General features: G+C 34.1%; 2 protein-coding genes across 2 annotated transcripts in view; one reads left to right on the top strand and one right to left on the bottom strand.

Moving 5' to 3' along the window:
* The window catches only part of LOC138319642 (UDP-GalNAc:beta-1,3-N-acetylgalactosaminyltransferase 2-like), a 247,000-nt gene that overhangs the window by 141,921 nt on the left and 80,608 nt on the right, over positions 1 to 24,471 (bottom strand). The window lies entirely within an intron of this gene.
* On the top strand, positions 628 to 23,970 carry LOC138318330 (melatonin receptor type 1A-like). Its single transcript, XM_069260602.1, has 2 exons — positions 628 to 1,376; positions 21,469 to 23,970. Exon 2 carries the CDS (start codon positions 21,939 to 21,941, stop codon positions 23,073 to 23,075), a length of 1,137 nt encoding a protein of 378 aa, XP_069116703.1. The 5' UTR covers positions 628 to 1,376; positions 21,469 to 21,938; the 3' UTR covers positions 23,076 to 23,970.

The following is a 24,471-nucleotide window of genomic DNA, read 5'->3' as shown; positions in this document are numbered from 1 at the left end:
AATCTTTTAATTAAATAGAACAGGTAAAAATCGATAAATAGTAATCATGGTATGTTTGATCATCAATTTTTACCAAATTACTGAACCAGATATTGAACAGATAAAAATAAATGAAACATTTAATTATAATATTTTCAACAAATTAGAAAACATAAAAAACCAGTAAACAATCATCTGTCAATATTAAATATCAATTACATAGCTATGAAAGGTGACAAAACAATACGTATTATGAACCCATATTTGATTAATTGATGGAGAGGAACCATGTATGATTAGATTCTAGTATTTTTCATTAAAATATAACACGAAAAAATGTTTTGTAAATCATGCAAAAGAAATTAAATCTTGCTTAGCTGAAAAAATTCCTGTTTATCTGTAGGTGTTTAAATCTAAACATACTTTGTTTTTTTTTATATATCGCAATACAAAAATGATCACAATCTAGTTCAGAGGGATACATACATCATAGTTTTAGTCAGGATAGCTCGTAATTCATCTGCGGGTCGTGCCAGTGTTAAATGTTTCACAAAGGCTGAAATCGTTTGTGTTGCTCTTCCACTGCTGTGTTAAACAGCTTGTGAAAAACAGCAAAAGCAGTCATCTCTAGAGTGTTCCTACATGATTTTTCCCCCACACCCCAGAGCTCAGAGCCAATGGTTGCTAAGAAAGCAGAGGGATCACCAATGAAAGTCGAATCATGACCAGTTCCCTAGTAACACTATAGACATGCAGTCACAGTAGGACCAGAATTCCAAGCTTGTCTGAAGCACCAGTATCTGCCTTGAATTGAGCCTACCAATGCCACGGTGACAGTACTATGAAACAAAGACTACTGCACGTGTGGCATGGATTAAAGGGCCAGTAAGGATAGCGAAGCTCACACAAGGTCTGCTGCAGCCAGTGAAGTGGCTATCCCTGATACCATCAACTGGCTGGCTCATTGCTAGTCCTCACGATGTACTTGGTCGGATTGGTATAATAGTGACGGAATAATTACAAATCACCTACCGGACAGTTCCTGTTTTATTTATTATTTTATTTTACTGTTTTCATAAAATCAATATCACACCACACAAATCGTAGAGTAAACTACCAGACTCATTTAATCTTGATGAATATTTTGAAACCTGGGCGTTATGTCACATTCCAATGTGTTTATTAATTAAAAAATTTAAAAAAAGTTTTGATAAATCGTTCAGAGAAACATCGTCTGATTGGTGTAAGCTGTTGGTTACACTGATGACCGACATTCCATATACAGATTCTGTGGCCAAGCCAGCCAGTGGTGGAAGGAGGATATATAATATCATTTCTGGAAGTGATCAGATATATTTGGACTAAGAAAACCCATGGATGAAATGGTTCTCTTGAAAGTAAGTATACAAACTGTTGTAAATCATTAGTTTTGCGGTGTATATTGAAAGCAATATTTAAGAATTAATTAAGTAAAAAGTAAGTGATATTTATATAATTAGATTTATCAATATCACTCCAGATATAAGAAGTTTTAGTTACTGAATTAATTGTTATTTCTATGAAAATATGAAATATTAAAACTAATGCTTTTCAATGTCAATATCCTTAAAACCTCAGTAAATCAATAAGGTGTAATGGCTGTTTATCTATAGCATTCATCTGTTAGTTTGATCAATTGTATAAAGTTAGGTATTAAACTCAACAAATCAAACTGTCATATTCATTAATTTGACAGTCCAAAAATGAAGACAGCTCTAAATGTCCAGGCCTTAATATATATTTATTACATTGAGTGAGTTTTTTTTAATCTATTTTGTTTTTAATGTAAGCTTTTTGAGAAGTTAACTGAGAAAAAGAAATGTTGATTTCAGGAAACAATTGTATATTGTTCCATCAATTTTTCATTTGATTTAAAAAGTTTTTCTTATCAGTAAGTGTCACAACCTTATGTTAAAATCAATTTGAAGCATAAAGAGATGTGAATTACATCAAATATGAAGGGCTCATTTTAGGTCCAGAACACAATAAATGCATCCTGGATCATTAGCTTTTTAAGGAAATGATTTTGACATGCCACTTTAGATCATGCACAGTGTTCAGGCCAAAAAAATTATATGCATGTTTCAGGTTACATGACTGAAAAATATAGGGTAGGTCGGTCGAGAATTTATTTTATTTTATTAGGAGAGGTGGGGGAAGAGTTGAGTTGCTTTATTAATACATTACAAAGTAATTTGTCTTTCAGGCTTTAGGCTGGCTAGAAGTCTTTTATTTCTCATTACCATAATTGAACTTTATCTGGATAAACTTAAAGCCAGCGTAAAAACCTAAATTGAAAACTTTATACACTACATTTTTGTTTTGAAAAAGTGTAATAAAATAGGTAGGGTCGGAGGTAAAAACTAGGGTAGGTAGGGGTAGCTGAAACATACACTATTTTTTTTTTGGCCTTATGTAAAAAGCTTGAGGAACTACAATAAAAAAGAAGTTAATTTTTTAAGGAACACTTAAATCATTTCTAAGAAATCAGCACAATATCTTCTGTAAAAAATTTTCATTAGAAATCTACCTTCTATAGATTAATGTATCAAGCTTTTGAAGTCAATGTTAGTCTGAATCAGTGGCAGAACACAAGAGCAAGTCTTAAATAAATAAATCATAGTGCAGAACCCATCTGATGATTCAATTTACTCATAGTGACGTTCCAAAACTAAGAGTGACCACTCACCACTCAAAATGAGTTCCCATTTCTAAGAGTGAACTATCACCACTCAGTTACAAATCTATGTAATAATTCAGAGTGAACCCTAACTACTCAAAGTGAACACCATCACTGAGAGTAAACTCTCATCCCAAAGTGAATTGTAATCACTCTGAGTTATTACTGTGAACCCCAACTGCTGAAAATGAACTCGCCCCACTGAGAATAAAGTCTCATCACTCAGAACTAAGTTACCCCAGTAATACTCAAGAATGAACTCTTGGTCATCAGAGCAAACTCTCTGCACCACTAATAGTGAACTCCTCCAATGCATATAGTTAACCAACACTCACTCAGAGTGAATTCCCATCACTATTACTCTCACCTCAGAGTGAACTCAAACTCTTGAAGGTGAACTCGCACCAGTGACTGAGAGTTAATTTTCATCACTCAGGGTTAAATTATCACTCAAAGTAAATAAACTCCTTCAATTAACTCAGAGTAATCTCTTTCCATTCAAAGTGAACTCATTCTACTGAGAGTAAACTTTCATCACTAAGAGTTAACTTTTTTCCCTCATATCTTAACTTCAATCGCTCATAGTGAACTTCCACCATTCATAGTGAACCCCAACTAATTTATCACTCAGAGTGCATATTCCTTCAACTACTCAAAGTGAACCCAAACACTTACAGTCATGAACTCAAACACTTACAGTGAACTATTGAGCCATAAAACTATTGAGAATTGAAAAGGCATATACTGTAAAACTTTCAGATCAATCAACCGTCAGTTGAAAAGTAAATTAGAATAAGATAATTCCCAACCAAAAAAATCTAAACCTTTAACATTTAGATTTAGAAAATAAATTGGAATACCAAACTTAAAAATATCAAATAATCTTGTTACTTAAAAAGAAAATGCAATATGTATTAAAGTTTTAAATGATGGTTTTGAACACTTTAATTTGTTTTGAATTTACTTGCAGGTACTGTTGAAAATTTAATAATTTGGAAATTATATTTATAGCTTTAATGAGCTATGATACAAAATGATCTTTCACAAGTTTACTTATCGTGGGAAAGGAGCTGAGTAGAGTCAGCTGAGTAAAATAGCCATCAAATATTTCTCCATTTTGGGTTGTCTCTGCTAAAGCAATAAGATGTAACAGTTTACACACACAAGATGTTTGTTTTAGAAGTTTTCATCTGCTTCAGACCAGACTTAAAATTAGATATCATGGAGTCACATCTGTCACAAGGAGGCCATCTACTGAAGTTATCGTGAACAATTTTCGTCTACATTCCTCACAACTAAATAAATGTATGAATAAAATGGGGATTTTTTTGGTACTTTCAAAGTAAAATCATGCATTTATACCAGGTTCAAATTTCAACAAAATATTTTTAACTTTGAAATGTTAAACCATTCATGTAGGCATATCTGTCAACTGTGGTGTACACAAAATTAAATGGTAGAGATAAACTCACATTTAAGTCATTGAGTTAGACTAATCAAATACCATTTTTTAATTTAAGATTTTTCATTTGTTTTACTTTGTCAATGAGTTACCTCAGCTTACCTTCACAAACACTACAATGGCAATATGTTTCATGTTTAATTCGTTTTGTTTGTATCACTTGTATCAGGAGAAGACTAAGATAGACTCATTATGCCTGATGTCTAATCCTATTGACATTTTAACATCTTTTTGTCAATAAAATCTTAAATTGAAATCTTGATCCACAAAAGAAGATCGCTTGAAAGAGCATTAGGTGGACAATCTAAGCACTACATTGATGCTATAAGCTACTATAGTCCTAAATCATTCTATAGAATCTGGATATGAAGAGGAGGATACAAAATGATAGTTTGGGTAAATAAAGTCCATGTCCAACAATAAAACCAATATCTCCTGACTTTGAGATCATATATCACATAGTTGAAGATTTCAACGTTTGCTTTGCATGTCAAGAATGAGGCATTTTTCTATGACATCATCTTTGATTTGCTAATATAGTAAAAACTAGGGAATTTTTAATCTGTTTAATCTATGAACCTGTTTGGCCTCTCAAATGCTATAGTCTGATATCAGAGATTTGTAACAACACTCAACATATTATCAGGGCTTTTTGAGATAGTAAAACATGTAAAACGCATTCTAAAAGAATGTTCATGTTGATTATCTGTAGATCAGACAAAAAGGCTTCAACTAATGTTGTGATGTCTGCCTCTAATATCTTTAAGATTGGGACATATAATTCAGTCACTAATAATCAACACCATACCGACAGACACACCATAAACAACAATCTCTTTTTGTTTGATCGGATTGTTTTTTGTTATAAAATGTTTGGAATAAAACAAGTAGTATCCCGAGGCTTCGTGTTACAGGAACATATCTGTAGTATAAGTAAAGGATAATGCTGCTTGCTGATCATCAATATATGTATAGTGTAATGGTAATTGGAATGGATGTTCGTTGTAGAACAATAGTAATATATCAATTTAGTTATCCAGTTATTTGTAAGGATTCTGTTTCTATATATGTTGACTGCCGGAACATTATACTGACAAATGGTGACAACAGGAAGAATCCAGATAAGCATAACGTTTATCTGTAGCGGATCCTTTCCTGTACATCACCATAATTTCTTATCAAAGTACAATTTGTACACCAGCCATAATTGTCGTTTGTCGTTGCCAGAACCCTCTTTATGTACACTGACACCAAAAATAATCCAGCAAACACATAATGACAAATTGAAAGGGATTTGTCCTGTCACAAAACCTCTTGTGGCAGTATAATTGTATAAGTATTCTTCTAGCAGTACAGCTCCTCTTGGTAACAAGGCTAAAACTCTGTAATTGTGAGCTGATTGAGTTACTGTGATCTAGGTCTGAACTGATAACAACGGTCCTCACTCAGTAGGCGCCAACAGCAACCAAACGGGTGTCTTATTGTACAATCCAAATCATTACAGTTGGAATCACATGGCATCCAATCGGGTGTCTTATTCTTAATTCTAGATCCAAACAGGTGTCATCATCTTCATTATAGATACAAATTGGTGTCTTATTCTTAATTCTAGATTCAAACGGGTACGTGTCTTATTAATCTTCATTATAGATACAAATGGGTGTCTGATTCTTCATTCTAGATCCAAACAGGTGTCTTATTCTTCTTCATTCTTGATTCAAACAGGTGTCTTATTCTTCTTCATTCTTGATCCAAACAGGTGTCTTATTCTTCTTCATTCTTGATCCAATCAGGTGTTGTATTGTACAATCTTTCATACTCTTATTATGTCAAAGGTAATTTTATGTCCACCTGACTTGCTTCTTGTAAAAAGAAAGTTCTTACTAATCATTCTAATTGGTTATGTCTACAAATCAGCGTCCTTTACAGGTTGGTTTTAAATCTAAATGTATACCCTTATAATTGTCTTCTACATTTCATCACTGTCATGGGGAGTGGCTCAGATGTACTTTCTTCTGGACAAATATGATAATTTGTTTTGTTGTCCGTCATTTCATCGAAGACAACGGGTGACATTGAGAGCCCAGACAAATCTTACTCAGTTCACATAAAATGTCTCCATTAATCCAGCCATTTAGCAGAGGGATACTTCAAACCACGCCATCGCCTTCCTGGAAACTCAAATTGCTACATTCAATTTGTTACTACTAAACGACCTTTTATAAATTATCTAGTCAGACTCCAGACTACAGCCACAAGTGCCATATTGCATTCCAAAGTGGAGCTGAATTTTGTGTGAAGATATTCTCACTGAATAGTATCATCAAAATTTTAAACGATTTGGCTAAGTAATGTAATGTACCGGTGTACCTTCATTCCAAACCAGAACGGGGACCTGATATTACATGTACATCAATTTGTATAAAGATTCCGCCGGAGTTTTGGAGATATGCATTTTTACAACATTATCAGTGTTTTCCTTCAGGAAATTTAGTGGCTATTTTGGCTATTCCAGGTACTGACACAGAATCACTAAAGAAAATATACAGTCAAACTTGCCTTTATGACCACCTCTATATAAAGACCACCTGCTTAGTTTGTAAAAGACCACATTCTCAGGGTACCAAATGATTATTTCAACACAACTTGCCCTGTGTGTAAAAATAACTGATATAAAATGTGTTTGGTCTGTACTACCCTTTGATTGGTTGGAATTTGGTATGCCCTGCATTAGGGATTGAAGAGTTTGAGGTCAGTGGTACGTTGTACTATCAAGTCAATATGGTACGAACAAATGACCAAAAAGGTTATGAAGTTTATTGGATACTTGTTTGTATGTACTATATATGATAGGATATGACGTGAGTTATGATTCCTTTAACGTCAAGCATATAATATTATTCATCCAGCAAATTTACAACTAGGTGATGTTATATATGTGTTGTGAATGGAATGAAACCCTTTGCCCAGCAACAGAACATTTCCTACATGGCCTATACCGTTATGGATCGAAAGCTATCACTTCCATTTCTCATATAAACTTCATGTTTACGGCAGTGACTAGATTTATGTCTCTCAGCCTACTCCTATTTACCATCACCCCACACATTTGTTTGATAATTTGGCTTCAAGAATGTCTAGAGCCAACTATTCTGAGGAAACTTTTGCAATTTCAACAAATCTTATCAATATATATTGGACATTTGAGCAGAGAAACTGTGCCATGGCGATATTAATGTACAACAATATCTAAAATGCTGAGACAGTTATATATAGCTGCGATGTCCTTCATAGAGTGGAAAGTAATAGCAGACTTGTTAGCATTGTGCAATGAAAACTTCAGGGTCACTCGATCATCAATACCTGCTTTGTAAATATGATGTAAATTTAAATAAAAAGGGAAAAAACAGACATATATACATATATTCTGTCTGTCTTCTTCATTTTGACAAATCCATCAGAATTCTGATGGCTGTATGTACAGTGACGATGTTTGCACAGCTTCCTTATTGATTATCCCCCCCCTCCTCCTTAACAGTTACATTTAGAGAAAGGTTAATATTTCAATACAAGTTATAACATGCTGAAGGATAGCAGCATTTCCTCATACTCCGCTAAACCCTACTTGGTTTGTAATAGGGAACATCACATTTACCTGCCTATATTGGTAAGGACAGAGAGCAACATGGAGCTCAATAAAAATCTAGAGAATAATTATGTCCTGATAATGTTGTATGAATTTCAGGACCAATATATAAGCCTTCAATACTTCAAATTTATATTGGCTCTAAAGCATTGATCAGGGCATTCAATATCACATCAGGCTATTATATATTTTTAAGACATCATCAAAATCTCCTAATAAAGGTGATTTCACATAAGCTAGCAAGGTTTGCTTTAACAAAGGTTAAATTTTAAGTCAGAGAGAGCAATATATATTGTTTGGCAGTGAAGAGGGTAGCTGTGCTATTGAATTAATTGCATACTTGATGATTCAAGGGTTTTTGATGTCCAGGCATTGCATGCATGGTCAGATGGAGGGCAGCCATTAGTGGGAGAAAACAGTCAATGCAAGGCAAGGGTCCTTTAAGAGCTGAGTGAGACAGAATGAATGGTCAAGGACGTTTGTGTATGGTACAAGAACATAGTCAAGTAAACCTTGTAATGCAACAGAAAATCAGTGGAGAGTGACTAGCTACTAAGTCGCTGTTTGCTTTATGCTTTTTATTATTTTAAAGATAACAGATACACATTTGTTTTAGTTTTTATGACTAGATTAAAGGAATATTAACAACTGAGGACTTTTCAAGCTTGCAATTATATTTTTACTGGCTACTTTTTTAACAAAACATTATAATTATCAACTTACATAATGGTTTAGATTTCATATCAAACAAAGGTTACCTTTACAAGTCTAAAATCTTAATGCCACTTTGTTGTCCAAATGAATATTTCAATTCAATAGCAATGCTATTATCTTCGAGTTCTTAAAATAACATCTTTTAGATATTCAGTAAAAAGTTCCATCCATTTAACAATGCTCTATAGATTGAAGCCCTATCATTATGGAGTCTATATATCTATGTAGCTAGAAAGATTTTGTTTCAAAGTTTGAATTATAAAAGCATTGTTCGTTGAAATACAGTCTTTATCTTTTTTAAGATGAATGAATGTATCCTATTAGTCTACATAGGTCTGTATCTAGGAAGATGCTGGTTCAAATTTAGAATTATAAATGCCTTCCTTTTTGAAATATAAGCTTTGAAAAGATGAATGACTGCCATTCCATGCTGTACCCTAATGGTTTGACTGATCTGTTGGCATTTTCAATGGATCACCAGACATCAGTTTCCTCAAAAGTCTTGAACAGTGAGATATTTTTTGCATCATTGTCAATTACCCATTGTGGTGACATGTGGATTTAATTGTAGGGTTCACAAGGGCTTCATTAGGGCTGCATGGTGACGGCAGGATGTCGGTTTCTTGGCTTTAAAATATACATCAAATAACAGCTCAAATAATTACTATCATTAGAGCAAAATTTTCTCCAACTTCCTTCTCACTATACTTTAATCGCAGTTCAGATTTTGAAATATATCAGAAAAGGTTTATTTTGAAAGGATCTGGAAGTAACTGCACGCACATCGTTATTCTCATTGGAAAATTTCACACGCCCACACAGATATAAATTTTAACAATCTGTTGCTTTTTATGTAAATCTGAAAAGTTCTATGTAAATCGAGACATGTGATGATGGAATCCAAAAGAATGTTTATGAGATGAAAAGAACAAGTAAAGCTTATGAAAGTCTCTAGAGCTCTCTTAAGACAAATGTGTAGAATCCATTAAATATTTCATTCAGTTCCATTTTTGGAAAGAATCCACTTTTTTATTGATCTCCTAAAGAAATAATAACCTTCCGAAAAGATAAAAAGCAAAAAAAAACAAAAAAAAACAAAAATTTAGAACTTAGCAGAAAAAAAGCATGTAAAATAAAGTATTTCAGAGTATATGGATCCCCTAAGACTATATACCGACACAACCTTCAGAAAGTTCTTCAACGAACTGCCACACCAAAGGTCATAAAAGATATGCTGACATTTCGAAGTTTAAAGTTCTCTCTTTTAAAATGAATATAACAGTGCTCCAGAGAAATGAGTAACAAAGGTAAAAGAACAATATTTGTAGGAACATTTTTTTCAGAGAATTTCTCTTTAAATTGCTTTAAAAGTTTATTCAGACATGAAGTATCACTTGATAGTATAAACAATCTGTTACGTCACAAATCAAATTACAGACCCAAGATTGACTTTCTATTGCCTGGTGCCATCAATACGATAATATTTGATAAAGACAGTTATGGATTGTTTTTTATCTTAACTTGTAAATTTTCTTTAAAAGTTTTCATATCAAAATGTTGAGAATTTACGCTGATCATATGTATAAAAAAACATGCCTTTCGCCATATCAGCATCAGCTGTTGCATAACACCCCTCATTTTCAGATCTACGATGATAACAGTGAAGTTTGAATGTGAGGCATCTGTCTCAATTAAATGGGATAAAATGTGGAAAATCGTTATTGTATCATGTGGTAAATTCAGGTGCACATGAAATGATCAGAATCGCATCTCCCTGGGTGTCAGAAATAACTACAAGTCAATGATATAATCATGAGCCATTCCCTAACACACACCGCAAATATCAGCAAAACCTTACGGAACAAAATTTATCTGCAACATAAATCTATGATATGAAGAATTACTTATTATTTTCAACTATGAAACATAACATTTTGGTGCAATGTATCATTCAAATTTTATTCTAGTTTTTATAACACTGAGCAACCAAAAGTTTTAAAAGTTTTAAACATAAATAATCTAAACACACCACAATTAGTAAACAGAAACAATGGTGTCACGGCAAATGTAACAAAGGCAATCATTCCAAATTTGAAAGAATGCATTCATTTAAGAATATTTAATTATATGTTAACCATATTGGTTCAAATCTTTAAATTAATCTTTAATTTATAAATACTCAATTTCAAATTTTTGATTAAATTGGACAATGACTTTGACCTGTGTACTCAATCTGAAGGTCATTGTTACCTACAATCTATTGTCTGGATGAATAAGGATGAATTCTAACCTAAATCTTTTATCATGAATTTTATGCCATGTCTCCCCATCTACCAAAGATTAAATTTTAATACGATCAATGTTGGAACATTCAAGAACATGTGTATAGAATGCCTTCAGAGCTAATTAAATGTCGTTATTAAAGCCTTATCTGTGACAAGCATGCAGTGAGGATTACAGAAATTTGATTACCCAAAACAAGATGGCGGCATCATTAAACCTTAATGAATTTACTGTTATTGTGGAAATGATCAAGAGTCGTCTATATAATTAAACCTTAATGAATTTACTGTTATTGTGGAAATGAGCAAGAGTCGTCTGTATCATTAAACCTTAATGAATTTGACTACATAATGAGTGGCAGTAATGGATTCCACTTGAAATGACCTTGACACCGAGCTGAATTGTTGTTGTCCCTTACATCTCTATCACTAAATGTTAACTTTAGCAATATTGCCTGGCTCTGTATCATGTCAAATAATTCATCAATCTGTCGTGACTTGAATCAAGGAAAATTTCAGTTTTAGTAAAATAATTTAAAGGCAACATTTTTTGAAATGTACAATGAAGGCAATACCTTTGCAGAAAGCAATTAGCTTTTGAAAACAACAATCTTTTACATTTCTCCTTAAAATAAATATGTGAGTGGTGTATCTTAAAAGTATACCATTCTTGAAAGAAAATATCTTTCAAACAGATTTGCTGAAAAAAATTGTCATTGAAAAGATATCTTTGATAAAAAGTAGCATTGAATCATATTACTTTGAAATGCTTCAATGACTTTTGGTGATATCTTACAAACTTTATATTGAAAAGAAATAATGCTAGATACATATACCAAAATCTATTACAGTTTCTTGGTGACAATATAAGACAGTCAATTACGAGATATCTTTGATGTCTTGCAGACGATCTATATATGGAGGTGTGTGGTGGGGGAAACCTACAAAGTGATTTCATGGTTACAGAGCGATGATGGTTCTGTCATCCTTTTCTGTCTGGTGTGTAGGAATTGCATCAGAGACCTGCTGAAATCCAATGTCACCCAATTAATGGCCAGGCCCCAGTAGAAAGCTGGACAATTCCACATAATCAATATCAACCCTCATGACCAGTCCTCAATCCTAGTCGTGACCTTAGTCTTAGTCCTCTATCCTAAGTGACCAGTCCTCAATCCTTGAGTCGTGACCTTAGACTTAGTCCTCTATCCATGCAGTCCTCAATCCTAGTCGTGACCTTAGTCTTAGTCCTCTATCCTTGCAGTCCTCAATCCTAGTCGTGATCCTTGCAGTCCTCAATCCTAGTCGTGACCTTAGTCTTAGTCCTCTATCCTTAGTGACCAGTCCTCAATCCTAGTCGTGACCTTAGTCTTAGTCCTCTATCCATGCAGTCCTCAATCCTAGTCGTGACCTTAGTCTTAGTCCTCTATCCTTAGTGACCAGTCCTCAATCCTAGTCGTGACCTTAGTCTTAGTCCTCTATCCTTGCAGTCCTCAATCCCAGTCCTCAATCCAAGTCGTGACCTTAGACTTAGTCCTCTATCCATGCGGTCCTCAATCCTAGTCGTGACTAAGTCTTAGTCCTCTATCCTAAGTGACCAGTCCTCAATCCTAGTCATGAACTTAGTCTTAGTCCTATCTATCATCCTAAGTGACCAGTCCTCTATCCTCATCTATCCTAGTCGTGACCTAGTCTAGTCTTATCCTTGCGTATCCTAGTCGACGTCTAGTCCTCATCTTCATCTATCCTAGTCGACCTAGCTTAGTCCTCTATCCTAGTGACCAGTCCTCAATCCTAGTCTGATGTCTCATCCTAGTGACTTTAGTTTTAGTCCTCTATCCTTGCAGTCCTTAATCCTAGTTGTGACCTTAGGCTTAGTCCTCTATCCTAAGTGACCAGTCCTCAATCCTAGTTGTGACCTTAGGCTTAGTCCTCTATCCTAAGTGACCAATCCTCAATCCTAGTCCTGACCTTAGTCCTCTATCCTAAGTGACCAGTCCTAAATCCTAGTCGTGACCTTATAGTGTTAGTCCTCTATCCTAAGTCCAGTCCTCTCTGTTTTTCCTGTCCAGAGCGCAGATTCATGAACATTAACGAATTCCTTATCTTAAAATTCTCCATAGGAAAGCATAACAGATTTTAAGAAAGGCTCTTTAACTTATTTTTTTTTTCTTAACTTGTTTAGTGTTTTCTTAGGGGAATTTTTAAGTTAAGGAATTCATTAAAGTTAAGGAATGTTTATGAAATTGGGCCCAGTCCTCTGTCCTTTACCAGTCCTATTTAGTCCTACATGACCCGTCCTTTATCCTAAGTGACCAGTCCTCTTTCCTACAATGACAAAGACAGTTTTAATTGTCACTTGCCTTCAGTGGTATGGAAGTGACACCAATTTTCTTTTGTTCCATTATCAATTCCCTTTGGAACCACACTACACTTGATTATATCTAAACCTTGTCAACTGTTGATTCCAATCAAACCACATTTGATCACTTTCTACATCAGAACTTTATGCATTTCCATTAAATGTTGTAATATATATTTTCTAAATTGACACCACATGGGACATTTTGATTACATTTTGCGAGATATTGATATTATAGTCCTAATAGTTAACTTTATCACCTGTATAGTTCACACTTTAGTATTGTAGATAAAACTATGAAGCATGATAGTAACTTAAGTGTAAACCATGGTGTGGTAGGATTTGGTTTAATTATTTTAACATCCTATCAACAGCAAAGGTCATTGAAGGTTGTGTCCACGAGGTTTATGTGGAAGAGGAAATCTGGAGTACCCAGATTAAAAATTATCAGCCTAAGGTCAGTACATGGCAACTACCTGATATGGGATTCTAACTTGTAAACCAGAGATGGACTGCTTGGAATTATCTTGCTCCTATTCACATTACTTTTAAGTTGGGCTACTCTCTCTAGTAGGGTTTTTTAGGCTTTTAATTCAGGGGAATTTTTTACCCCAATTGCCATTCATTAGAATATAACTTCAACATTTATTTAACTATTTGTGTTAGTTAAGTAATTGCATGCCCTAGGCAGTCTCAGAGTCAAACCACTTTAAGTAAGAGTCAATCTTCTGAGTCAAGTGGTTTCTCACAGTTATCGCTTGTAGTCTGGAGTCAAACCACTTCTTTAAGTAAGAGTCAATCTTCTGAGTCAAGTGGTTTCTCACAGTTATCGCTTGTAGTCTGGAGTCAAATCACTTCTTTAAGTAAGAGTCAATCTTCTGAGTCAAGTGGTTTCTCACAGTTATCGCTTGTAGTCTGGAGTCAAATCACTTCTTTAAGTAAGAGTCAATCTTCTGAGTCAAGTGGTTTCTCACAGATGCATGCGGCAGTCTTATCTTGCTATTGCTTCTCTGATTTAACGAGTCTATTTCTGCTTCTCTAGGGTTTATCGAGTCTAGCTATTTTATTCTCTTAGATCAGAGTCAAGCTACTATCTTAGTACACACCTTGCTTCTCTGTTCATAAAGCAGAGTTAAGTTTGTGTACTGCGTCAGTTTTATATGTTTGTACTGAGTGAGTAGCCCCATATACGCCAAAGTTTTTAATATTATTTTGTATCATTTGTGGTTTATAGTCTTCGGGCTATCTTAATAAATATCTTAAGTCTTATCTGGTTCTTTGTGTTATGCATAAATGGTTAAATTTCAATGTATTTATACAAAATGCAGTTTTCAATAACTTTTTTATAAAACATATATCAATAAATGTTTAAAGTGAAGTCTGCATGAAAAAAAGTTTCTTGTGATCTCATTTTGAGACAAACGTATAATCAGTGTTAAATTTTGATTGCAGTTTGTCATTTTCTGTAGGGTTATTTACAAAACCTGATCCGAGATAAACCAGAGGTCTCCGAGATAAGAGCATTTCAAACTCATTTAACAACACATACCACTTAACTGCACCTTCAACAAAGTTCAGCTACTCCACTTTTAATTACAAACTTGGTCCTTTTATTTCAATCGGTTAACTTGATTTTATAGGACAACCAATTGAAACAAATGAAGTTTAAAGTGCATTTGTTTACCGATATCATTTAGTTGCGGAGTCAAAGTCAAGAATCAATATCAATGCAGATTTTAAATGACGGCAGATAAATTAAGGTAACTATGAAAAGACTGGAGAAGGCCATTAGAGTTTAATTTGCGGTGACAGAAAACCCAACATTGAACATTAGCATCACCACTTGAAACCTTGCATGTAATTCTGATGCCGTGCAGCTCATTGATGAAGCTTCCTGTTAACTTAAGCCAAGGCTATTATGTTTTCGCCTCAGATAGAGCCAATTGCTAATTCTTAATTATAAAGAAAAAAAATATAGATTTTACACTGATTTATAGAAAATATTTATCCATTTCTATTAAAGTACAGAAATGATATCAACACTGTGAGATACAAAGTGGCTTTAGGAATTTTATGGTTGCATGCGTCCAGGGTATAGGGTTAGTGTATAGGGGCAATGGAGCGACGGTGGCCTCCGTTCACCAGCTAACTACATTAGAGAAAGCAAGCTTCAGAGCACAGGAGATGGATCTCTGATTCCTGATCAACACTTAGCTGTCTTAAGTCAACAATGTGGGCATTTATGTCCTAATCCCCATCATACCAGGCAATAAGTGATTGTGTATTACACTTTAGGAGTGAATTCAACATACCAGTCTGTCATGGGTTAACTTCATACCTTATAAGTGAAATCTTAATTCTTCTCTTGTGATATTTTTATATCAGTAAAGTTCTATAAGTTGTTACCAAAAAAAGATGTAGTTTACGCTGACTGGAGCTTCATAAAACTAGAACTGTAAACCAATGGCTAAATTATAATAATACACCAACACACCTCCTACTTCTTTAACTATTTCAATAGATCATTCGAACCGTGCTATGATGGTCAGTGGCCGAAAGCCCTACACTTCTAGGTCATCAATTTGAATCCTTTATGGGACAGATGCAAGGGTATGACAGCTGGTAGGTGGTTTTTCACTGAGTACTTCAGCTTTTCACCACCATCTAAACCAGCTTGTATGTCCTTAAATAACCCTGCCTGTTAATAGGATGTTAAAATCATCAAACCAAACCATTCGAAGATCTTTCAGTCATTTACCAAACTAAGCCAAGATCTTCCATTCCTTCATATACACTGGTATACCAAGTAACCTCAAGTTTCCTTCTTAAGTAATTCATCATAATCCTATCCATCTCCCCAGATAATCCAGCCATTTTTAAATTATCTCACAGATTATCCACTTTATATAGCTTTCTTTCCCTGCTTTAGATAATCCTACCTTAATATCTTCCCCGGAGAGAGCTCATTACCAGTGTCAGTAATCAAAGTGCCGATGACGCTGTAAGCTTTTTGTCTTTGGCAAATTGAGACTAAGTGACAGCCAGGTTTAAAGCACAATTCCACTTCACACTTTATAACTTCTGAGTCTCAGGCTATTCATATTCAGACTAAGATTACTATCAAGCTGCCAGAAGCCGATTAAGAGTTATTAAGAAGTCAACATTTCTTGGAGATTCTTAATGAGTATTCTTATCCAATCTTTTATCGCTTCCTTTCATCTTCTATCAAGTCATTTAAGCAATAGCTTCAGGTTTGGTAAACCTTTCAGCCCACCATTAATCTAGATTATGATATTGATTGTGGGTATATATCTACTTGTGTTCAATTCAATAAGACCATGCTGTGAAGTGGTGTAGAGGACAAGGAGAGAAATGGTATACTGCTCTAAGAAATTGGCCACATGATGACACTAACCCCCCCCCCCCCCCCCCCCCCCCCCCTCCCCCTCTAAAAAGTTTACAATATCCTCCTCTTCATTGGTTTAACACTCATATTTTGTTGAAACTCCATCACAATTTCTTTATTTTCTGATATAACATTCATAGTAATCATTCATTGGAATGACTTTTCATAGGGAAAAGTTGAAAGCTAATCCTTCCATTTGACCATCTTACAGAAATGGTCTAGACTTTACATCATTATTAAAAACAATGATGTTTATTACAAAAGTAGTCATCAACTTGTTTGAAACATTTTATTCTTTCCTATCTCTGAACTTTAATATGCCCTTGCATTCTCTTTTATTTGAAGCAAAGGCATAAAGGTAATCTAACCTATTAGATAACAAGATTCCCCTCAATTAGGATCTAAACTTAAAATACTCTTTAATGTAAGAAAATTGATGCATGACAATAAAGTCTAATTATGATACTTAAACCAAAGTTGTAAAGTAAATTATTTATTTTATGTGACTTGTCTTTTACATAGAATAAGGTCAAAATTCCAACAATTTTTATACATGGAGTCATTTGAAAATGTAAAGGATTGAAACCTAACCCTGTAGTCATGAAACCATATATCAACCATACTCAAGTTAAAATTGTGTGCAGATAATCATCACCATATTTCAAGATTTCTTAGTATGAAATGCTTTTTCTAATGTCGTTAATTTTAATATTATTCTATATCATATCATATAATATTAACAGTGAAACTGTATGGTTCAAGCAATCTGAATTCAGTTTATTTTTAGGTTTAGTCTGTTTGAGAATGAATTGAATGAATAAAGAGACTACAAAATAGTAAATATTTTACGCTTTATAATGACAGCTGGAGCTGACATCATGATCATTCTAAGTCAAATCCAATTGTTACATTCTCAAATCACCAATATCATCAGACCCAACTAATTTCAACTTGGATTTATCTATAACTGCAAAGTTTAACTAAAAGATTATCATATCACTGTCAACATTGTGTCATTTTTTGTATTTAATTCATTATATTAAATTCAAATCTCAATATTTGAAACACAAAATGTATTTTTGACTTCACGAAAGACATAAAACTAAGCAAGAGTTTAATTGTATGAGTGCATTAATTCTGATACCAAGGGGGGACAATCCTTTTAATCAACTTGAGACATTCCTCACCATCTTAATAGTGATTGAGTCATCGATGTGGAGACACTGCAGCCGTCTAGAAGAGTCTCTTTCCATTATTTACATTTTCACCATTCTATCTTACTGAGGAATGAGACTGAAGCAGACTCCTGTAGTTACTAATTAGTTTCATAATGGGATGTTCCCTGTAGATGACAAACATACCTATAAATAGACATTACAAACATGTTAATCACTTCTCATATTAACACTCTGTGATGGTAACACCATTTTGTGTACTTTAAATCTAAATTAAACAACCCAGGACAGATTGACAACTCACCACACTGTTAAAGCTGCATTGCTTATTCATTCCCAAACAGATGGATGTTCAAAATCAGTTAACAGCATCTAGGGTATAGCTTTGGTTAAAGTACACTATTTCAATTATACCATCTGGGGAATGCTGAGTGTCTGTCTGGCACCTAGAGATTAATCAAGGGGCCCATCACCAGAGAACAACTAGTTAGCATTGTAATACACCAGATAATTCATTGTAGCAGGGTTGGTATGGGACAGAATATGATTCAGTGGCTGAATGGCTCTATTTGTTTCAGTCAAATCTTTGTCTGTGGAGTTTTGAGTTACAATATATGCAGACTTCAATTGGCCATTCTGGTCTGGCTTTTTATAATGGTAATCCCTCCACTCTAGTCAACATGGTGCTGACTTTGACTAGACTAATTTCCAGTCTTCAAATGGTTTATTCACTTTCTCACCTCATTTACACATGGATGTCTCTATGTACATGATGTACACGTTGAAAAAATAAAGCTACGTAATTAATTGAACTTAATGGACAAATGTACTCTAAATTCTACAAGCACAATCAACTTATGTGACCTAAATCAGGGAGATTGACTGATGGTCAAGTTTTGCTAAACATACAGAAAATGGTGTGAGTAGTTTGCGAGCAGTTTAAATAATGAAAACATCTGTTATGTCCTTGTGATAGAAATACTCTCCATTGGCTCTTTGGAATAGAGAAAACATGTTATGTCCTTGTGATAGAAATACTCTCAATTGGCTCTTCGTGATAGAGAAAACATCTGTTATGTCCTTGTGATGGAAATACTCTCCATTGGCTCTTTGGGAAAGAGAAAACATCTTTTATGTACTTGTGATGGAAATACTCTTCATTGGCTCTTTGGGATAGAGAAAACATCTGTTATGTCCTTGTGCTATAAATAATCTCCATTGGCTCTTTGAGATAGAGAAAACATCTGTTATGTCCTTGTGATAGAAATAATCTCCCTTGTCTATTGGCTCTTTATGATATAGAAAGCATCTGTTATGTCCTTGTGATAGAAATACTCTCCTTTAATTGGCTCTTTGTGATAGAGAAAACATGTTATGTCCTTGTAATAGAAATCTCCATTGGCTCTTTGTGATAGAGAAAACATGTTATGTCCTTGTGATAGAAATCTCCATCGGCTCTTTGTGATAGAGAAAACATCTGTTATGTCTTTGTGATAGAAATAATCTCCATTGACTCTTTGTGATAAAGAAAACCTCTCTTGCATGTTTCTTTAATAATGTGAAAAAGACTTCAACATGAAGCTCCTGGAAGCCTTTTTTTACAAAAAAAAAGTTTTTAACCTGGATACTTACATTAATGCTTCACCTTGATCTGTTAACAGTATACAATAAGAATTTTTTTTCTGGACTGATATATATATTTATATATATATATAAGAATACAGAATAAACAAACATTTTCAGTAATGTTTATTTTTTTCCTTTTTTAATTTGGAAAGAAATTCTTTAGGGGATTTAACATATTCCATCTAACATGCAAACCTAATTTGATGAAATAAGCTATGATGCCCAAAAAATTTTTTCTTTGGTTGCCAATTTCTGACACAAATTACCTATATATGTATCTATATCTGGAGCTACTCTAATGACTCAGAATGACAACTTAACAAGGTTATTTCTGTCCTTTTGCGGAACGACAATGTTGGTACAAATGGCCATGGGAACAATTCTAAAAATAGGTCAATGATGTTTGTCAGAAAAAAAATCCATAAAATCTAGAGAAAAACAATTTATTTGATAAATCCGGAGCTCTAGTTAAAAACTAATTTAAAAAATTGTTATAGATGTACAGTTGTAAGATTATAGTTGTCGATCATCCGAAAAGCCAATGTCTGAATTACCTATTTTTTACCGTCTGGAATCACTTAAAAACATCATTGAATAAGATAACAGGTCCCACATTACATTGACCAACAATAAGATACCTCCAAAACTGACTCCGCCTTCTATCACCTAAAACCACAGATATACATAATGTACAATAAACCAATCCCTGAGAAAACAATAGGAACATTAACGTAATCAGTAGTTCATAGAGCAGCTGGATTTTAACAAGCACTGACCAGTGGCCAGAAGTCTGACAGTGTCAAACACAACAATTGCACGGCTAATGACCAATTAGGTCGTACTTGTGGTCATATGATGTTCGATTAGGTGTCTTATTAGACCATGTTTGGGGAAACTTTATGCTATTTATAGCACCCTTAAGGTAGCACTTGGGGATGATATAATGCCAGCTAGATGTGTTCTATGATTTCACAGGAGATTTAGGAATCTGTAAAGTGGTCTGAAGCTAAAAATGAAATAAAGGCTTGGTATTAAGAAAACATATTATTACAATGAAGGTGAAAATAGGGGGAAAATCAAGAACAATACCAAAAAAAATATAATTTACTTTCTCTCGATCTTGTTAAATTTCCATATTTTTCCAATAAATATAGATTGAATCCAGTTTTGTTGTAAAAACAGTTCTATATGTTGCAGTGATTTTACTTGGTATATTTAACCTGATGCAGTTCAAGGAAAATACTTTGGTGAAGTTAAAATGTTCCTTAATTATCATGGCCATTAAGATTCAAATAAGATCTCAACCATTTGTAAATTTTTTGAAAGAATAAAACCGTATTAGCCTATGTCTTCAATGACACAACATTTTTGCAGTGACTCAAATTCTTGATATATGTTGTAATTATTATGAGGAGCACAACATCTCTATTTATTTTTTAATTAATGGAGACTTTTAACGTATCAAAGCATATTCAATTTCATTTTAGAAATAAGAAAAAAAACATCAAATCATAAAAAAATTGAAAAGCAATTTATTATTTTCCTACTATATGATCATTTTACAGAATCATTGTATAATCACAGTTCCATTTATTTCATCTTCAATCAATTTTTACGTTTAATCAAATTCAGGTCATAGTTAGTTAACTGAAGAAATATTGCAGATTTCATCCTTTGGGAGCAGCTGTGTGTTAAATAACACAAAAGGTTAGCACTGCTGTCACCATATAGAATTATCATTACAGACTGAATCAATGCAACTGTTATAACTGTGTACCCTTTATAGATAAAAGGTGAGATATGGCCATCATCACAAAGCTGTCTCCCCCTTCTACATCCCCTCCCCCCTCCCCATGTGTCTATCATCCATAGCTATAGGCCTATATCTGTTTAGTACACAGCACACAATAATTGGGGTATTGATTGCGACAATACCATATTGTATTCTCTGTCACAGATTCTCTTGTGTCTACCCAACATCTGCTGAGTCCAATCTTTACAAACTTTATCCTTGAATCTCATTCTCAAAATATTTTTTTTTTACAGATTATGTTACAAACTGTTATGCATTATACTATAGAATGTGTTTGTTCATTTCAGGAGTAAATACATCAGAAACGGACAGATAAGTGACGGTCAACTACCGATTCGGTTTGTTCTCCCTTTGGTAGCTATGCACACACCGCCCATGAGCCAGAAAATTCCTCCAGATTAATTGGAAGTGTTGGCTTGCAGTTGATGCCAAAAGCTTGTGATATCCTGTGGATTACGCTGTCAGTGACTCTGGCTACCTATTGGACACATATCAATACTGAGAATATCACAGTGTCATTTCACGTTCATCCGGCCATCAATAAATGGATTTTGTTCTATGATTTCTCAGCTGATTTTTTCCAGTCAAATGATTTTGATTCTAATGTCAATTCACCTGATCTGGGACAGATCACAGGCTAACACTCGGAAGTGTTCCATTTCACCTCCACCGGATACACAGAATTATCAGTTCATCCCTTCAGAAACTCTGTGATTAGGCTACAGATGTGTTGATTTGACCTTTGTCAGTGTTCAATATGTCCCTTGCTGGACTCTCTGGCAAAGACGATTCCTTGGATGTTTCCACTTTACATAACTTTACAAAAATCACAATGAATAACCTTGCTAATACTAATTCAACAAACCTTACAGACATGGGAGCCGTCGGGCCATCACAAACAGCTCTCCACATCGGAGGTATTATTATGCTTCTTGCTCTACTTTTGGGGTTGTTTGGAAATTTTTTAGTTATGATTGTAATATTCACCAAGCGTGATCTCAGCAACATTATAAATATCTTCATCATCAGCCTCTGTATCAACGACATCATCAACCTCGGTTTCAACAACAATATGGTACTGCTGTCATATTTCCTCGGACAGTTTCCAACCGGAATGCTAGGGTGTGAACTAGCCACACACTTCAGCGTGCTTTTGATGGGATCATCGTTATGGCATACAGGACTCATTGCAATTCATCGCCTTATTGTCGTTGTGTTCAACAATTTTTATAAAATAATTTCAAAGAAAGCTTATACAATATTTGTGTTGGTGTTTGCTCGTGTTGTGCCCTTATTGTTTCTCTGTCAACCATCGCTAGGCAACATGGCCTACTACGAGCCGAAACTTCTAAGATGCATTGTCAAGAAAAATTATGGACCATTCACACTTCTAGTTAGTGTGTTTCTGATGATGCTGCCCTCTGTTATTCTCATTGTTTGTTACATCGCCATTTTCATCAAAGTTCATCAGTCGTCAAGAGCTTCAAGAGTGTCGCGACAGCGCGAATGGCTCAAACGGGAGATCAAAATCACTAAGATGTTTGGAATGGTATTTCTTCTAATCTTGATAGGTTATCTCCCTTACGGTATCGTACGGGCCATGGATAAGCGTTTGGAATGGCATGCAGATTTTTACGTGGCTATTACAGTGTTTTTTGCCATTGCGAACAGCAGTAACCCTCTAGTGTATGGTATAATGGATAAACAGATACGTCAACAGTGTTTCAATGCACTGCATATTAGACTGCAGTCCAAGGAGGACATCAAAAACGGCAATATTACGTCAAGTTCGAGGATGTCCCACACAGACTATAAAGACAAGGAGGAGGTAACTGAGAACGTCCCACTCAACAACTCAAAGACAGAGTCCACAGAAAAGGAAGTCAAGTCCTGAACAATTCTATTGCATATTTTTCTTTTGAAAAAATCATGAACTTTGAAAAAAAAAATCGAAAAAATGTCAAATGACTTTTATCATTATCATATTTGAATATTCTGTTATAGTGAGCACTGCATTGGTATATATATATTATAAATATATTATTTCTACAAGGCTACCAATTGTTCTTTCAAACCTTTCATCACTCGCTGATACCCAGGTATTTATCAAGCGTAAGTGATCCAATGGTATTGTGTTTCTTTGTCAACTTAAACTGGTTAGTACTTTATCTATATTTACACAAGGTCACCAAATACACATTGTCATCATCAACCTTAATGTAAACGTGGAAATTTACGCTAATTACGTGAAGGACGCTTGATCACGAAAATTTATCCTGCATATCATATTTTGTACATGTATGAACTTTGTTGTCAAAAGTCTGATAATGTATCTATTGCAAAAATAACAACACAGTGAACATATTTTTGCATGAAAATTGCAAAATTGTGCTCTCACGAAAACATCCACATTTACAGTATTACACCATTGCTTATTGATACATTTTTTTCTGGTAACTGTATTCAAAAGTCCAAAATTATATTGTTTGTACCTCTATGAAATTTGTGGTGGTTACCTATCAAAATTTTTACTTCTGCTTCAGTGAAATGTTTTTCGCAATGATGTGTACGGTGGAGCTAGAAAATCACTTGGTAAAAATTGAATTTCCATGGCAACTTGAAATATGTATTTGGTGGTCCTTGAAGTCCTTAATGCTTCTGTAAGTTATATTATAATATATATATTATATATGTGTTTCTTCTTGTTGTAAATCCAAACTTATGCTCTTGATATATAAGTCAATCAAATGATAGTAAAATTCCATTAAAAAACCACGTTTAATAAAGACTGAGAGAATATTTGAAAAATGTCTCTTTTAATTTTCTTCCAGTATATATTTGTACAAGACTTGAAATTCGTTTAACCTAAAAAGAATACAAAATACAAAACTTTATAAAGGATCTAGTCAATACTATTCAACTTTGATTGGTAGTCAATGTAATGTTTTAATTAATTGAAATAACTTGTAAACATTTTCATTTGAAATTCATAAATTTAAACAGTTCCAATTTGCAGACTTTGACCTTAAAATTTTCTTTTGACCTTTGTCAATTGCATCTCATTAAACATTGGTTTCTAAAATCTATGGAAAACTATTAATCCATCATTAATGTCAGAATAGTTTACTTTAAAACTTGTGATATACAAAATGGAATGCAACAGGACGAATTACGACAGTACAGGACGATGGACAAGAATAACATGCATCACTCGTCACACATCTCCCACCCCATTCTCTTCCTACCCGAGTCTAATGTGTTTCAAATAACAAAAGAACGCAAATTCAAAA

Source organism: Argopecten irradians, chromosome 3, assembly GCF_041381155.1.
Source record: "Argopecten irradians isolate NY chromosome 3, Ai_NY, whole genome shotgun sequence".
NCBI classification, from domain to species: Eukaryota; Metazoa; Mollusca; class Bivalvia; order Pectinida; family Pectinidae; genus Argopecten; species Argopecten irradians.
This window is presented reverse-complemented; position numbering and strand designations above follow the sequence as displayed.

What these genes read in the sequence shown, in the direction of transcription:
- LOC138318330 (XM_069260602.1), top strand. Translation starts at nt 21,939, where the DNA reads ATGTCCCTTGCTGGACTCTCTGGCAAAGACGATTCCTTGGATGTTTCC.